At 35.5% G+C, this 19,007-nt stretch overlaps 3 protein-coding genes across 3 annotated transcripts; all 3 read right to left on the bottom strand.

Moving 5' to 3' along the window:
- Positions 1 to 2,967: 2,967 nt before the first annotated feature.
- LOC110731154 lies at positions 2,968 to 4,065 on the bottom strand. Its single transcript, XM_021910986.1, has one exon. It carries the CDS (start codon positions 4,063 to 4,065, stop codon positions 2,968 to 2,970), a length of 1,098 nt encoding a protein of 365 aa, XP_021766678.1.
- Positions 4,066 to 10,402: 6,337 nt separating this feature from the next.
- LOC110731113 (probable F-box protein At4g22030) lies at positions 10,403 to 12,184 on the bottom strand. The gene has a single exon (XM_021910950.1). The coding sequence runs from the start codon at positions 11,907 to 11,909 to the stop codon at positions 10,644 to 10,646; it is 1,266 nt and encodes a 421-aa protein (XP_021766642.1). The 5' UTR covers positions 11,910 to 12,184; the 3' UTR covers positions 10,403 to 10,643.
- Positions 12,185 to 15,033: 2,849 nt separating this feature from the next.
- LOC110731315 (peroxisomal membrane protein PMP22-like) lies at positions 15,034 to 18,775 on the bottom strand. Its single transcript, XM_021911166.1, has 7 exons — positions 18,494 to 18,775; positions 18,234 to 18,332; positions 17,181 to 17,282; positions 16,478 to 16,553; positions 15,853 to 15,923; positions 15,671 to 15,756; positions 15,034 to 15,552 (listed from the first exon to the last, which is right to left on the bottom strand). Exons 1-7 carry the CDS (start codon positions 18,566 to 18,568, stop codon positions 15,501 to 15,503), a joined length of 561 nt encoding a protein of 186 aa, XP_021766858.1. The 5' UTR covers positions 18,569 to 18,775; the 3' UTR covers positions 15,034 to 15,500.
- Positions 18,776 to 19,007: the final 232 nt, after the last annotated feature.

Raw genomic sequence — 19,007 nt, 5'->3', positions numbered from 1 at the left:
GTCTGAATGGATCATTTTTCATATTCAAAGAACGAACAACTATTGGGAAGTTGGTTGGGGTTGCTTTGTCCATGAAGAAACGTTTCAAAACTCTTTCTGTGTAGTTTGATTGATGGACAAAAATGCCATGACTCAAGTGCTCAATTTGTAGTCCAAGGCAAAATTTAGTTTTCCCAAGGTCTTTCATCTCAAATTATTTCATCAAGTATTTTGCAGTTTTCTCGAGTTCATTTGGGGTTCCGATGATATTTAAATCATCAACATAAACTGCAATGATAGCGAATCCTGATTGTGATCGCTTTATGAAAACACAGGGACTAACTTGGTTGTTTTTGAATCCTTCTCTCATAAGGTATTCACTCAGACGGTTATACCACATCCTACCAGATTGTTTCAATCCATAAAGTGACCTTTTTAGTTTTATGGAAAGCAGTTGTCTAGGCTTGTGGTTTTCTGGTAGTTTTAGTCCTTCGGGGACTTTCATGTAAATGTCCGTATCGAGTGACCCATACAAATACGCAGTCACTACATCCATTAATCGCATTTGCAGTCCTTTTGTGACTGTCAAACTTACCAGAAATCTTAATGTAGTTGCATCAACCACTTGAGAATATGTTTCTTCATAATCAATCCCTGGAATTTGAGAAAATCCTTGGGCTACAAGTCTTGCCTTGTATCTAACTATTTCATTTTTCTCATTACGTTTTCTTACAAATACCCATTTGTATCCAACGGGTTTTACACCTGCTGGTGTAAGGGTTATTTTCCCAAAAACTTCTCGTTTTTCAAGTGACTTTAACTCAGCCAGCATTGCCTCCTTCCACTTTGGCCAATCACTCCTACGTCGACATTCTTCTACAGTTCTTGGTTCAACATCATTTTCATCAGACACGATGTCGATTGCGATGGAATTTGCAAGTGTTTCATTAACGATAACATCTTTCCTATTCCACTGAGTCTTTGTAGAGACGTAATTCATTGAAATTTCATTGTTATCGATGTTTTGAACATCTTGTTCATTCCCCGTAGGATTGTCTTCTTGTTCGTCCCCTTTTGGATTATCATCATTTTCTTTACTTTCATCCACATTTGGTCTTTGTTGACCTTCTGACGGGGGAACATTATTAGTCTCATTTTCTATTCCATCCAATCTTTTTAGTTTCCTTGGCTTAGAATCTTTTGAACCAAGTGGTCTTCCACGCTTTCTGCGTGCCTGAGATTCATTTTCTATGGCCTTATTACCAGTTGGGATTTCAATACGTGCAGGGTCATTTTCTGCTGGTATATGTGATTTTGTCACCTTCTTTGTGTCTACAAATGCATCGGGCAATTAATTTGCAACACTTTGTAAATGAACAATTTTCTTAACTTCTTGTTCACACATATTTGTTCGTGGGTCTAACATCAACAGTTGTGTTGCATTCCAAATGAGTTCAATTTCTTTCTTATGTGGGTCCACTTTCTCTCCCCCTAAGGCTGGGAATACTGTTTCATTAAAGTGACAGTCCGCAAATCTAGCCGTAAATAAGTCACCAGTCAATGGTTCAAGGTATTTAATTATAGAGGGGGATTCAAACCCGACATAAATTCCCAGCCTTCTTTGTGGACCCATTTTTGTTCGTTGGGGTGGAGCAATGGGAACATATACAGCACAACCAAAGTTTTTTAGATGTGAGATACTTGGTTCTCGACCACAAACAAGTTGAAGTGGTGAGAATTTATGATAAGCTGTAGGTCTCAATCTAATTAGCGCTGCTGCATGTATTATAGCATGTCCCCAAGCAGATGATGGCAATCTTGACCTCATTAATAATGGTCTTGCAATCAATTGTAATCTCTTAATTAGTGATTCAGCTAGACCATTTTGTGTATGAACATGAGCTACTGGGTGTTCAACATCAATTCCAATTGACATACAATAATCATTAAATGTCTGGGATGTAAATTCCCCAGCATTGTCAAGTCTTATTTTCTTTATTGTATGATCTGGGAATTGTGCTCTTAATTTGATGATTTGGGCAAGTAATTTTGCTAAGGCAACATTTCTACTTGAAAGTAAACTAACATGTGACCATCGTGTAGAGGCATCAATTAAAACCATGAAATATCGAAATGGTCCACATGCTGGATTAATTGGCCCACATACATCTCCCTGAGTTCTTTCCAAGAATTTTGGAGATTCAGTAGCAATTTTGTTCATAGATGGCCTTATTATTAATTTGCCAAGTGAACATGCAGAGCATGTTAATTCATCTGATCGGGGAATTTTGACATTTCTTATTGAATGTCCAACTGAATGTGCTATTATTCTTTGCATCATCCCAGTTGCTGGATGTCCCAAACGATCATGCCATAAAATAATCAAATGTTTGTCATCTAACTTCTGGTTAGATATCATATTGATTTCCACGGGTCGTATGTTTATACGGTATAACCCCGAAGAGTATGCTGGCAATTTCTCATATATATGTTTCTTGCCATGTTTTTCTGCCGTGAGGCATATATACTCTTTTTGATATGTCGTCATTGTTTCTAGATGATAGCCATTTTGGCGTACATCTTTAAAGCTTATGAGATTTCTTCGAGATTTACTCGAATATAAAGCATTATTGATTATTAATTTTGTTCCATTTGGAAGCATTATATAAGCCTTTCCAGATCCTTCAATTAATTTAGCTGACCCGGAAATGGTGTTTACATTTGCTTGAAACAACTTTAGTTGTGAAAAATATTTTCTATCTTTTAAGATAGTATGTGTTGTTCCACTGTCCAAAAGGCATTGATATTCGGAACTAACTTCAGGTAGATCCATATCTTCATAAAATAAATTTAAGATTAGTTTAGAATAATATCATACAAACTTTTATTGATGATAAAGATTTAAAGTACATGACTAGAAATTTAAAATACAGGGAACTAAGAAAATACATTAAAACATAGCATATGTTACATTAGTAGATGGGGAACCTAAGCATTGTTGTTTTCTCCAAGAATGAAATCATTCCCAGTTTCAGCATTGTCCATGAAGAAATCAGACACATCAAGGGTAGGACATGGAGCATTTTCTTCATTAACATAATTTGCTTCTGCATTTTTCTCTTTTCCTTTTACAGAAGTCTGGTAAAGGTCTACCAAATCTTTGGCCGTACGACAAGTACGTCCCCAATGTCCTGTCATGCCACATCTGTAACATGTGTATTTTCCTTTTGAAAGAGTTTGTTTGTGGCTTCCAGATGACTGTCCCTTCTGTTTTTCAAAATTTTTGAAATTACTGTTTCTTTGAAAATTGTTTCTACCACGTCCTCGGCCTCGTCCGCGATAATTTCCACGGCCTTTTCCACGGCCATTGTAATTTCCACGTCCACCTCTTCTTGTAGCATTTGACTCGGGTGGATAGGAATTTGTTGCATTTGCCTCATGATGAGTGGCCAAAGACCCAGTTGGTCTTAGGTTATGATTTTTCAACAAAAGTTCACTATTTTGTTCCGCAACAAGCAATACACTCATTAATTCATTGAACCTTTTAAAACCTCTTTCACGATACTGTTCTTGCAACAGTATGTTACTTGCATGAAAGGTAGTGAGTGTTTTTTCAATCATCTGTTCATCCGAAACTGAATGATCACAGTATCTCAATATAGACACTATCTCATGTATGGTTGAATTATAATCAATTACAGATTTGAAATCCTGGAACCGTAAATTTGTCCAGTCAAATAATGCCTTAGGAAGGAGCACCCTTTTGTGGTGTCCAAATCTTTCATTAAGGCAATCCCATAATTCTTTGGGATCTTCAACCATCATGTACTCAGTTTTAAGGCCTTCATGTAAATGATGCCTTAACAACACTAAGGCTTTTGCCTTATCTTGTTCAGTAACAGGTTTTGCAACAGTCATTGCAGAAGTGGTAGTATCAGTTGTTTGACCAGAGGGACTTTTATTTTTTTTAACAGTGTGCTCCAAGCCTTGAGCTTTCAAATTCATCATTGCGTCCACTTTCCATTCCAGAAATTTCTTTCCAGATAAATCTAAGATGATGAACTGTCTTTTCATAAGGTCTCCCATTTTAGCTACAACAAATTTCGTGATAATTAGTTTATAATAACAAATTATATGTACAACTCACATGTTTAGTTCTTCCATATTTATAATTAAGTTAATAAGACTCGTGATAATTAAATTTAATAATAATAAACCATAAATAATATAGTCTTTTCTCCCCCTTGGTTTATTATTGTGAGTAATTATATGATTAGACAAAAATTAATCATGTTAGTTGCAAAAAAAAAACAGCAAAACGACAACAATGACAGTAGTAACAATAATTATAATGATAACGGTAATATTATACAATGATGATTAATAACAACAAACATACATAATAAAACAAAAACAAGCTTTTAATATACTAAAAACGACAAAATAAGTGAGTTTTACTTATACATAATGACAAAAATTAATATTGCTACTAATAAAATTACAAGCGCCGTAATTAGAAGGAAATATTGTTTTATCTTCATTAAATCTTCCTCAAAAGTGAAGTTGTGGGTGTTTTGGGTGTTTTGGTTGCCGTCGTCGGGGAACATATCGGAGAAGAAGGGGGTGAATTTTTTTTTTTTTTTAGGTGATTTTTGGATAAAAAGTGGGAAGGGATAAGGGATTTGTGGTGAAATTGGGGGAAAAATCCGTCTTTTATAGAGGTAGGTTTATCCGTTACTGTTCTGTACAACTGTAAAAATATCATATAATAGTCTAACGTACTGGCATAAAATTATGGTCCATATATATATATTTATAATTGTAAAAGGTTATCACACTGGGAATGCAAGCCATAGTGGTCCGAGAGCCCTAATATCTATAAAAGATCATGGGTTCGAAAACGGAAAGAAACACAAAAAGTATGTAAAAGTAAGAAAAATAATAAGTATAAAAGGCTGCATCTTTTTGTTAATCTAGTTAATAATAATATGCATGCAAAGCTACTGCTTAGCAATTATAATAACTAAGATAAAAATTTACGTAAAATGAGTATGTAATATCAACATGGATCAAACAAGGAAACATCAACATGAATAAACAAAAGATGATAGTAGTAAATTCACAAGTAAGAGAACTTTCACCGTTGTTTTTGAGGTATATATAGTAAATGTTTGAGTTTCTGTTATAGAGGATCCCAAATATGGGCAACTATAGAGCATACTCCTCGAAACATTTAGAAGTAGATAGTATTATTTGTTATAAATTTTTAGAAATAGGTATAAATATACCTGACTGAAAACTGGTGCTGATAACGTGTTAAAGAATTTACCGATAGAAAAGTTTTGATTAATAAAAGGAGTAAAAGAGTGAAAGAAGATGGGTGAAATTGTTGTAGTGTTATCATCGTATTCTTACTTCTATGGCATTGTATTTATAGCCATGAGTTACACTAATAATACAACAATTACTCACATAGAGCCATATGAGTTCACAAGTGTTTGGACCTATATGAGCATTGTGTAATCAAATCAATAATTGGCATTCACTTATTAGACTTATCTTCTAACAAAAATTAATTTGTTTGATTTTTCTCTTGGACTATTGAGCATGTGTCGCGTTGTTTTGTTTTGTACTCTCTATATCCCTTTTGTTTATTATTATTATTATTTTTTTTGAATAGCTCCTTTTTGTTTATTATTGATATGCTTAATTGTTTAAACTATTTTAAGGGGTCGGGTTCAGAAACTCATTGGACCTGTATAAGATCCGTCATTGGAGTATGCTAGATTTAACCAACCTGATGAAGAGAAAACAATCGTTCTTCTGTGGTAAAAAATTGAGTAACAGTTTATGTTTGCAGTTATAATGTCTGGAAATATGTATTAACACGTGCTTTATCAAGTTACAAGTAGAGGTGGCCACTGGGCCGGGTTGGACCCAGCCCACCCTAACTCGCACGGCTGGTGGGTCACGTGGGTCCGACCCGGTTTCAATCCGGCACAGCCCGGCACAACTCGGATTTAATCCGGGTTGTGTCGTGGGTCCAAAATTTTCGACACAACCCATTTCAACCCAGCTCAGTTTAACCCGTTTGATTCGACCCAAATCGCACAACCCGTTTTGACTCATTTAATTCGACACACCTAGCCCGTGAACCCACCTAACCCGACCCACCTGGCACAACCCAGCCCGCACGGCCCACCCGCACGAATGACCCACCCAACCCGCACGAGCCAACCCACCTAACCCGCACGCATGACCCACCCAACCCGCACGCATGACCCACCCAACCCGCACGGCCGGCACAACCCGCACGGCCCGCACAGCCCGCACAATTCGCACGACCCGCACGGCCCGCACGGCCTAACATCCATTTTAAAAAAAAAACGGCTAGTTTTTTGTATCTAACGGCTAGTTTTTTGTATCTAACGGCTAGTTTTTTAAGTGTATGATCATCCATTCTATTTTTCCTATAAATACCAATTCCATTTCACTCAAATTTCCACACAAATTCAAGCTTTCTTTCTCTCTTACTTAAAAATTCTTATTGTTCTTAAATTCTCAAGTGTTATATAGAGTTATATTTTTGTTAAAAAAAATCTCCTTAATATTATTATTAGTATTCTTAAGATTCTAAAAAAAAAAGTTCTTCTCCATATTATAATTAGTAATCATACAAAAAAAAAATGAGCTCAAGAGGAGGAATGGGAAGGAGTCAAAGTGGTGGTCGAAGTGGTAGCCAAAGGAGTGGTGGTGCAAATTTTTCGTATGAAATTAATACGGAAAATTTAAACCAATTTGTCAATGAATATGGAGATTATGGTTTAGGAGATAGGCAAAATATTCAAACGTCTCCACCACAACATTTCTCCCACGAGTCCCACCAATCATCAAGTTCAACTATGCCACCTCCATCGCAACCAACATCTCAACCTTCATCTCAAGGTAATTTCTAATTAAATTTTTATTGTTATGAATATTTAAAAAAACTATTATTAATGATTATAAAGTTAGTTTAGTTTCCAATTTTCTATGATTTACAATTAGTTAATTACCATGAAAAATGCGTTTAAATAAGTATAATTAAAATATTTAAAATTTAAAAGCTTATTTTCATGAATAGCATTTAAAAATTAATTTTAATAATTTGATTTATGAAAGGTGGTGGCGGTGAAAGTAGAGGTCGAGCACATTTTTCTTGGGTGTGGAAACATTTTGAACGAGTTGAGGTCACACCCCCGGGATGGCAACCTGGTCAACCAAAGAGGTTCACGTGTACATGCCTAGTTTGCAAGGCGCTAGGTGCAAATGTCAAGTCATATAATTGGAAAACGGGAGATGGAACCGGAACCTTGAGTCGGCATTTGCAAAATAAACACGACTTGTTCGAAAATGGCCCCCGTCCTTCGGGGGGTGGCGTCCAAACACAATTGGGTGGATACATGAACCAACCCGGCGGAGGTACACCTTTCATTTATAATAAAGATAGAATGATTGATGAAATGAGTACTTTAGTTATTGCTAATGAATACCCTTTTAGTTACGGTGAAAATGCAAACGTTGAGCATTTTAATAAAGTTGCATTACAACCTGCATTTACTCGTGTCCCCCGAAATACCCTAAGACGTTATACACAAACTTCTTATTATAAGTATAGGAGTGGTTTGATTGAATTATTTCGTACTTTTGATGGTCGTGTTAGTTTTACAAGTGATACATGGACTTCTAGTTTTGGCGAACCTTTTCTTTGCATTACTGCTCATTGGGTGGATGATGATTGGTTTATTCAAAAACGTATACTATGTTTTCAAGCTATGGAAGAAAGGCATACCGGTTTTAACATCAAAGTTCGTATTTTGGATTGTTTAAAAGAATTTCACTTGAATAATAAAGTTTTTTCTTTGTCTCTTGATAATGCAACTGCAAACACAAAGTGTATTGACTATTTGAAAAATGACTCCGAGTTGAATTTGTTGTTGGGTGGTAGTCTCTTGCATGTTAGATGTTGTGCTCATATTTTGAATTTGTCTGTTCAAGAGGGTCTCGCTGAGTTGCAACCATTGCTAAACCCAATTAGAACAATTATAAAATGGATTAGGATTACTCATTCAGTTAGAAGAAAGTACATAGCTATGTGTAAAGAGAGAGGTCTTAAGAAAAGACAATGGTCTATTGATACCCCTACCCGTTGGAATTCTACTTTCAAGTTGTTGAGTGATGCTATAAAGTATCGTGATATTTTGACCCAACTTTACAATGAGACTCGTGTTGATCCTACTGAGTTAATAACCGAAAGTCATTGGACTAATGCTTCTTTTGTTCGTGATGTTTTAAATGCTTTTGATAGTGCAACTCATATTTTCTCTTATATTTATGAGCCTAACGTTCATTTAGTCATAATTGAGTGTGTTAAAGTTGTTCACACCATCGAAGAGCATATGAAGATTGATGGACTTTGTCCCGTTCTTGATAGCATGAAACGTAAGTGGCATACTTATTTTAGTGAATTTCCAATCATTTATGGAATTGCTGCTATTCTTGACCCCGGTGTCAAAGCTGAAGGTTTGGAAAATCTTTTAGAATTTTATTATACAAGTTTAAGTATCGATTATGATGTTAGTGAATATATTAACAAATGCAAATCTGTTTTGGGAGACCTTTATGATCATTATGCATCTATTTATGGTTTTGATTTGGCAACACCAACTACTACTAGCACTTCCGATTCTAGATTTGGTTTTCTTGATAAAGTTATGAAAAAAAAACACAAAGCACCTACATCATTCTCATCATCATCTTCTTCAACACTTGCTATTAATGATTATTTGTCATATCAACATGAGACCAACAACAACTTTCAAATTATAAAATGGTGGCAAGAACATAAAAAAAGTTTTCCTATATTGGCGAGAATTGCAAAAGATATACTTGCAGTTCCCGCTTCATCTGTTGCTTCCGAGTCTGCTTTTAGTGCAGGTAGAAGAGTGTTAGATGAAAAAAGATCTCGCTTAACTCCGGAAAGCATTCAAATTTGTGTTTGTAAGAAAGATTGGGATCAAGCTGAAAGAAGAACTCAAGGTTTAAAGGAAGACGAAGACGATGAAGATGATCCTGTGATGATATTGGAGTCGTCAACGGATGATGCAGCTTCCGGGGATGATGATGCAACAAACATGGGTGGCTAGAAAAGTCTAAATCAGGTACGCTAAGAACTACGTGGGCTTTGATTCTTTCGGGATACGTAGGCAACTTATTTTTCGAAAATTACAATTTAATTGCAAAATTAAATTTTAGTTTTCTAAAGATAGGTCCAAGCCCCCCCCCCAAATTTCAAAAGAAGTACAATATAAGAACTACGCTGGCTTTGATTCCTTATTTTATAATATAAGGATACGTAGGCATCTTAATTAAGAGCAAGCCATCAAATTGTTAATTTTGTAAAAATTAAAACACCACACAACCCACCCGACCCTAACCCACGAACCCACCCGACCCTAACCCACAAACCCACCCGACCCTAACCCACAAACCCACCCGACCCTAACCCACTAACCCACCCGACCCTAACCCACAAACCCACCCGACCCTAACCCACTAACCCACCCTTCGACCCACCCTAACTCACTAACCCACCTTGACCCGTCTAACCCACGAACCTAGCTCGACCCACCCATGACCCGTCTAACCCACAAACCCAGCTCGACCCACCCACGATCCGTCTAACCCACAAACCCAGCTCGACCCACCCACGACTCGTCTAACCCACGAACCTAACCCTGGTGTGTCCAACTTCTCCGACCCAACCCACGACCCGGCCCACCCTACCCTACGTGTGTCGTGCCGTGTGTCATGAAACCCCAACCCGCGACCCACCTAACCCTAACCCAGCTCGCACGACTCGCACGGTGGACACCTCTAGTTACAAGGGTGGGTCTTTATAATCACGGAAATGTTATTATCATTATGAGCTTTATTGTGACAAATAAACAAGACATGACACAAATCGGGACACAAATGAAGATTAATATTCAAACTAGGAACATATATACAAGACATGACAAACCTCAAAACTTGAACTTCTTTTGGGCGTTGTTTGATTACTCGATCTTGGTTGAACAACCTAGAGAGAAACTTATGTACACACTCACACTCTATTATAGAATTATATTCCTAATGATTCTAATAACCAACGTCGAAAATCCATGAGTAGAGCTACACTTACCAATTTACCATCAGATTTGCTAGAAGCATCATTGTTCATTGAAGACATTAGCCTATCAAACAATTTGCTTGTAGCATCATTGTTCTTCGAGGACATTAGCATATCAAATTTCGGTTCATGAGTAAACTTGTATCCAAAAATTATTCTTTGTAGAGATTTACAAAGTGTTTCATTTAGAAGCTATCAAGTTAGTCATTTACAGCTTTTAATAACAAGTTCTTATTTCGCTTTTGCTTTCATACCTACATATATTAAACTTGCTTTCACATGTATGTACATGCAAGTAAATACATTTCCCTAAACGTGTGGTCGTGTTCTATATACAAATACAATGCCATGTTCATACATTTACAAAATCACCTAATCATATCAACAAATTAAATTCATAAAAGAATGAAAGAATTCCCTAATTACAATTTACAATTGTTCAACAACTAAATGATTAAAATAGCTTGCTTGCAAACTCATCAACAGAACCTCCATTTCTTCTTGATTTACTGGCGAATTCCCTGAGTTCAGACAAGCTCCGACCTAAATGCAAAGCCATCTTCAACTCGAAAACTTCACCATTTTCTCTCTTTTGTAAGTCCCCTTCTTCTAAGGTAGACTCTACAGTCTCTTCCAAGAGCTTAAAAAAACCAGCACAATTTCTGTACATTTCAAACACCATTCCTACTTGCCCACCATGCTCTATAGTATTCACTGCAACAGCCATAGACCCCGCTACACCCGCCACGATTCCTCCCCACGGTCCACCATGGCCTAAACAAGCAGCTCCCACGGCTGCAACACCGCTCAAAAGTGGACCCGAGACAGCTAACATTTTACTCAACTTCAACGCCTTGTTACCTAACCTAACATAATCCTCAACATCTTTGTTCTTTGTCACGCCTACGATTTCTCGTATATCATCCTCCAATTCCCTAGTCCATCCATTCTGCTCATCATTACCTTTAGAAGAATTGTGTTTTAGTGATGAAGTTGATTGTTTCTTAGATGGCCACCATATAGCAGGCTCTAAACTCTCGGGGTACTTATCGAGCATGGCGCCTAGGAGAGGCAAAGGGTACGCTCTATCCAAGGCTAACACCCTCTCCATGGCCTCCTCGACGTCTTCCTGAGTTGGTGATCGAATAGAAAGAGTAGTTTGGATGTTATTTTGAAGCCTCTTGAACAACCTTACCGCGTTTCTTTGCTCTTCTACCAACTGAGAAGGTTGAATCTTGTTCATTATTAAAAGGATACCGGTGCCTGCAGCAAAGAGTAAGGCTGAAGACACCTTTAACCCTAACCCATTAGGCCCACTAGCCTCGGCTAGACCGGCCATTGTAACCGCGGTTAAGGTGATCATGTTAACCGAGTTTAACAGCAATGAGTTCCAATTCTCACGTTGGTTTCCGATGTTTTGATGCATTTCAATCCTATCATTAACAGCTTCTAAGATTGTGTACAATTTGATAGCTTCTTTCGTGTTTTTCGTGGTTGTGGTGGTAATTGGTTTCGCTTCTCTTAGAGGAAGGTTTGTAAGCTTGTTAAAATCATCGATGAATATTTGTTTTTGTGCTTGATTTGGTAGTTTTGGGACTGTTATTTTGGGGTACCTTAAGTATTTTGAACCACTAATTGAACTTGTGATTATAGATTTGTTTGAAGAAACCGAGTTTAACGAAAATAACGAAAGATTAGAGGACTTTTGTAAGGAAATCATGTTTTTTTTTTTTTTTTGAAGATCTTGAGTTGAAACTTGTGTTTGTTGAATAATATGGTGTGGTTGGTGTTGTTGATTATATATATAAATACTTGTGGTTCAAAGGTAGATCTAAGGAAAGGCCAAAAAAAGAAGGGAAAACTTGGTCAAAATGTTGAATAGTTTGTTAAATATTGAGGATAATAATTGACTAGTAAAGGAGAAGACTTTTTCATGGATTGTATACCATAATATTCAACTATTTATAGATTTGGATAGTACAAGTAATTATAATGGACTCTTCAAAGTTTAACATTTATGTAGTAAAACTCATGATTCTTTGATTTGTTCTAATTTAGAGGCTGTTATTTAAGCTTATAATTCACACTTTACTGCCATATAGCTAAATGAAGTCTTATATTTGACATAATGTTAGTGCTTAATTAGCATTGACATTTAGAATGTAATTATGTCACCAACTTTAAGAATTCAACTAAGATAAAGAAGAATTAATTTAAATACTAAAGGCCAAAGGTGTATAAATACGAATTTACGGTATGAGAATTCGACGCTCTTTCTCAATAAGATTGACTTATGCGGGGTTTTAAACATGAAATGTGAATTCGACACCTTGACATTCTCGGCTATGCATGCCCAAACCCCCTCCTCACCCTTTTTGCTCACCTACTAAACATTCTCCGTACAAAAAGTAAAACTCCTTTTTACTTCAACTGTATTTTCATACTCAACTACTTATCTAAAGTTACATGGTTTAAAAACTTAAAACCGACCTTTTACAAGTTGGTAATGTAAAATCCGATCCACTTGAGAAAAATTTATCACAGGAATTAGGCAGCTCACAATCTCATTACTACCTCTATATTCTTCCTTCAACATTGAATACTCGACTACTCGTATAATCATACTCATATCGCTATTAACCTTGCGTTACTCACATACTTGTATATTATTTATAAGATGTTTACATTAATATTTTTAACTAAAGATATTGATGGTCAAAAATATTTTATATAATAATGCAAGGAATCTAATTCGGAGAGACTATTTGGTAGTCCCTAATCACTGGCAGATCTACATTGGAACCCGGGGGGCACGTGCTACCCCCGAAAAAAAAAATGTATAAAAAAACCTTCCTCCTAAATACTTGATAACTATTAGACAATGCATATATTACATGAATATTGAATTTGCTTCAGCGATACAAAGCAAGTAATTAAAGCTTCCTTTGAGGTACCCTGGAAACACTTTCTTTTTGGTTTATTATAAGTCTATATTTTTTTATTTTTTTTTGAAAAAAAATCACTATCAATGCTTTTTTTTTTTCCACCCCAAATAATTTTCCTCTTTCTTGACATTTAAATAGATAAGATAAAATTGACTTCCAGCAAATTTTGATTCTTTTCCAAATTACTTTTTTACTTTCTTGACATTCATTTTAAAATACATTACATAAAAATAACTTCCATTAAATTTTGTTCAACAATAATAATAGTATGAAATATATATAGATTATTCGTCCGTGAAGAAAATTAGTAATATCTGATAAATTGACTAATTTTATTTTATTGTAATATAAAATATATATTTTGATAGCTATTATGTTGTACATGCATAATTTTATCCACAATAATAACTCATAGCAAAATGTATAGATAGTTGAAATTTAACTTGATGTGTTATCACCATCTTAATTATGCAAAATCACAATTATGCAAAAACTTTAAATTGATGTGTTATTACCATCTTAATTAAATTTAGTTTGAGTTTCATGTTCATAGGTGTATATTGGTTAATTCGTCCCTTTAATTTTTCTACTATGCATTTAGTGCTACCCCTAGTTCGGAATTATGGATCCGCCACTGTCCCTAATCACAAATCAACTTGAGTCATTTGATCATAAATCAACTTGAGTCATCTGAACACGGAAAAATTTTGCAACGGCATTTTTCTATGTCAAATATTGAAATTTTGTACTAGGAAAAAACTTCTGAACTCTATCTTAACATTTTCTATGTCAAATAATGTAAATCATGTTATCACGTGAACGTCATGTTCTATGCCAAAGTTGTTAACTCGGTTTAACATAGGACGGTTTGAGGTTCTATTACTTCTATGCACGCTGAAAGAATACAATTGTATAAAAACAAGATGCCACCTTATAAGATGAATTATAAATGTAGATTTTCCTCTTATACTACGTATTGTCTAGACTAGAGTACAATTTTTGAGCTGTACAGGGGCTTGACTCGAGGTCGAACTAGGCTCAAATTTAATGAGCTAATCTTGAGTCATCCTTGGCTCAACTCTAAAGCTTGTAAACGTAGGGTTTGTTCTCTTACGTTGAAATTCAGTTCAGTTCAGTTCAGTTCAGTTTAGTTCAGCTGAGTTCAGTTCAGTTCAGCTCCGCTCCTAATTTCCTTCTCTTATAAAATATTCATTTCAGTTCAATTCAGCTCAGTTTAGTTCAGTTCAGCTCAGTTCAGCTGAGTTCAGTCAATGAGAACAGGCCCGTACTTTAGCTTTTCCATTTGAGTTGTGCATATAGGGGGCTTGACTCAAGGTCGGATTTGGCTCGAATTAAAGAGCTAACCTTGAGTCATCCTTGGTTCATCTAAAAAGCTTGTTACGACTTACGAGTAACATACTTCACCTTTGTATGCTTTTTTCATACATAGTGTGATTTTTAACATAAAATTAGCTACTGCATATTCACATGTGAGTCTTGGACTCTTGGGACAAAAACTAGTTTTTTAGGGTATGTTCCAATTTACTGAAAACAATTGAATTCAACTGATTGGAGCTGACCTGAGTAGAATAAAACTAAATTGAATAGAGCTGAAATAATTTGTTTATGAGAGAAGAAAATTAAAAACTGAACTAATTGGAGCTGAGATGAACTGAAATTAAGCTGTATAGAAGAGGCCCTTGGTTGAGCACAAAATAAAGAATTTGAGCTTTGGGCCCAACTTAGTGCCAAGTTTGATTAAGCCTAGTGTCAATAGCTCGAGCCAAGACCAATTTTACAAGCTTGGTGAGGTTTGAACTCAAACCATATCTCGGCTTGGTTAGTCAAGACTCCTATATGGGACCATTCTTTAGGAATATTCTAAGAAGGCAAACAAAAAGCGATAAATGGATCATTGAATACAAACAATAAGCATATTACTACAATACCATTATATCAATTCCACCACTCGTGAATCGTGATGATAACAAGATGAAAGACAAACTTCAGGGGAGGCTCTACCAACTATAAGCAAAAATGCTTTGTTGTTGGGAAAACTAGCCCTTTTTTGCAGAAGTTGCATAAAGATGTCTGAATCATCTCTAGGTTTAATTTAGCAATCACCTATGAAGACAATAGGCTTTGCAAGAGACTCCGAGAAGATTTATTGATTTACATTGTACATTTCAAAGGATCTAGCTAGTCGAAACAATGAATTTTAACTTCAAATCTAACCATCTGCGCCATGCTGACATAATGTAAAAAAAGTATAATAGGATATCACTGATTCCACTTGCATTGGACATTCAATGGGGTAGTAGGCTCTAGTGATTAGTGATGAGTTGGATACGTACGCTTTTGTTTGGTCAAGCTTTGGTAAGAAGCATAGACCTTGCTCGTAAGTTCAAAAATATTCCCCTGAGAAGTTCAAAGAAAATAGAGAGCTCATATGTATCAGATTTCATTTTATGTTCCATATATACATATATAGACACAAGCAGCATAATTGGGAAAGACGAGAATATAATATCATTACCAGCCAAAAGCAATCATGCTCTGGAAAATCACCCGTAAATGCAAAGGCACATACTGGTGGTTAATCCACCCAAAAACGGGCCAAAACTGATCCAACCATCAAATGGAGAATATTAGATTAGATAATAAGTCAGAATGCCACATTAAATAAATATAGAGTTCAGACAAATAATTGTGTATTACCGTCCATGCTGTCAACTGCACTGACGGATAATCTTTCCTAATTCTGCTTCTGACCTGGGTCCATGGTCTTCCTGCAATTTACACATTGATTAAAGTCGTTCAATTCGAATAGTTAAATAAGATTAGTCAACTAACAACTGATACTTTCAAACACAGACCCTCCACATATGAGATACAACTGGACAAGTAGTATCATCACAGTTGAGAGAAGTGGAGATGGCCATTAGACTGTTAGAAGATTCTCTGTAACATTGTGTGATGTCCAGGATTTTGAAGGTTTAGGACTGTAAATCCAGTATGCACAATATTCATAAAGCTATTCAAGCTGAGTGGTCAGCAATCAACACGTGTTATATGCAAATGGTGATATATAACTGCCATGATCATATTACACACATCACTACCAGTCCATAAAGTACATGATTACCAGTCCATAAGTACGTGATCATGCATGATTCCACAAACTGAATGATACCAGAAGAAAGAAGAATACTCCCCTTAGCAATTTTACCAAGTTGCTGGTTTTAGAGAGCATGTAAAAATGAGGAAATGGATCTCAATGCATAATGCACTCAGTTTTCAATTGCAGAGAAAAATTGCACACAATAAACTGAGATCAACTTACTCTCCACGATCCATCCATAATATATCATAAAGAGCATGTTGTTCAATGGGGACACTGTCAATTGCTCAACAACAACCTGAAACATATAGAATATAGATTATATGAGCATTTCATTTAACTCATTTTCCTCTTCCAGTTTCAATAGAAAACATGGTAGGGAATCAAAAACAGAAGTAATATAGCTGATTTAACGATGGCTTGAATTTCACCATTTTATTCTCTCAACCTGAACCACCCACCCCAAACATGTTAAAAGCATGTAAAGATGATTTTGATAAACAGACTTGACCTCAATTGATGAATCGCTGCATACTCCACATGATTATGACAAACAATCAGTTTGACATGAACTTGGCAACATATAAATATATGTTTGCTCTAATATCTGAAAATTTCCGTTTGCTGGTCAATAAGGCCAAGCCTCAGGATGATAATATTACCCAGTAGGCCAGTACCCACACTAGCCAGCTTGTGTTAAATACAGAAAAGTGTCCACAGATCAGATTCATACAAATTTTAAATTGAATTTGTGTTTTCGTCTAGAAAGAATGCATCAAGTCCAAAGTCATGCTTGATTATCAAGCACTTGACATCGGTGCTTGAGATAAAATGAAAAGTCTGATTAATACACTGATAACTGTAGTTTATAAACTTCTATTGCCTTTTTACCCAGTTCAGATAAATGAGAATGTCATACTGATACCTTCTTAGCCACTGTCTTTGGATCCTTCTTCCCTTTGAAAACCTTATCAAGCATGAGGTGAAAGAAATGCCCAAACGGTCCAAGATAAGCGAATCCTAAAAGCTGCATCAAGCCCACATAGGTTGGAAACAAGTAACAGAATTACAACAAATTGAATCACACGCATAATAACAAGATACTACGTATCTTCAATATAGATGTTTAAAGGTCATTATTCCGATTCGAGGTAGCATAGTGTGGATAATAGCCATCTTCTTTAAAGGTCATTATTGTTTATTCTAATTTGAAGTAAGGTTGGTAAATGGAAACAAGTAACAGGTTTTAAAACGAATTGAATCATACACATAATTACTACAAGATGCTCCCTATGCTCATTCTTATTGAAAAGATTAAATGCCATATTGCATACGCCGTTCCAGTTATATTTTAATGTTTTTCCTGATTTGAAGTAGCACAGTGTATAAACTAGCAATCTTCTTAAAAGGTTGTCATTTTTTATTCTAGTTTGAAGTAGATTAGTGTGTATAGCAGCAGAAAAAATCCATATACTAAGTCAAATCCCTCTCCAAACACCCATCAGAAAGCTATGAGCTCGTCGAACCACTAATTTAGTCAGGCCGACAATGAGTTCAAACTAATTAACATTAGATAAGCCACATAACTGCACACTCTAAAAGCCCCTTATAATCTTCAATCTACTTTTATATTTTGACTTTCAAAATTCCACAAATCATTTTTTCTTGATTATCAAGCTAAACAAAAAGAACATGATTATAGTCAATTTGCTGCAATCTTGAATATTCACACACACACTAAGCCTAAAGTTAGACTGAAGTTTGAACAGTTGAGAATTCATCATTCATTGCGTCATAACTTAAGCAAAAAAGGGGGCAAACATTAAAAAGTCAACTACATATATCAATTAAAAATTGGAATTTGGGATCAATTCAAAATTAAACCAGCTGATCAAAAGAAAATCAAAATCCCAGAAATAATAGATTAATGGGTAGTCAAAAACTAAATCTACAATACCCAAAAGTACAAAATTTATACCACTTTAAGCAAAAGGCGTCGAATTTGAAGCTTTTGAATACCAGAAAGCTTCTGAGAAACTATGTCACTAATTGCTGATAAAACCCCAGCTGTAATTGCCTGAAATTATCATCAAAATAACATTCAACAACAAAATTTAACCCATAAAATTGAAAAAAAAAAAATTAATCAAACAGATAAACAAGAAAATTAACCCATAAATTCAACCGACAAATTGAAAAACAAAATACCCAGATTGCAAAATTTAAGGGAAAAATTACCTTAGTTCTTAAGGGGTGGCGCTGAAGCTGGGATAAATAACGTTGTAAACCTTTCTTTGCAATATTGCCAGTCATTTTTTTTTTTTTGAAATAATTTTTGAAGTTTATGATTGATAAAGATGAATGAAAAATTTCTCAGTAAGGAGTAGTTGTTCAATTTTCTTGAATTATTGTTTTTCCTTTGATTTATGTGTTAGTTAGAAATATCTTTGTTTATGTTTGCTACATTGGTTTTTTGGGCAGAAACATGGGCCCATGTACAATAAATTCCCTCCTGATTACTGAGTGAATTTTTAATGGTTGAGTTGTATTTCCCAGTTTTATAGGTACCCTATACACCAATTAGTTGTTAATTCGATCCCCCGCAACAACAATCGGGAGGGAACTGGAACCTAATCACCTAAAATTAATCCCCAAATCCGGTCACAAATAATTTAATCATCCAGAATGAACAATACATGCTTTGGCCTTTGGCTTTAGTAACACTACATATGGTTAATGATATATGTAGTCC

Source organism: Chenopodium quinoa, unplaced genomic scaffold, assembly GCF_001683475.1.
Source record: "Chenopodium quinoa cultivar QQ74 unplaced genomic scaffold, ASM168347v1, whole genome shotgun sequence".
Lineage (NCBI taxonomy): Eukaryota > Viridiplantae > Streptophyta > Magnoliopsida > Caryophyllales > Amaranthaceae > Chenopodium > Chenopodium quinoa.
Note: the sequence above shows the minus strand (reverse complement) of the source record. Positions and strands in the feature narration are given on the sequence as shown.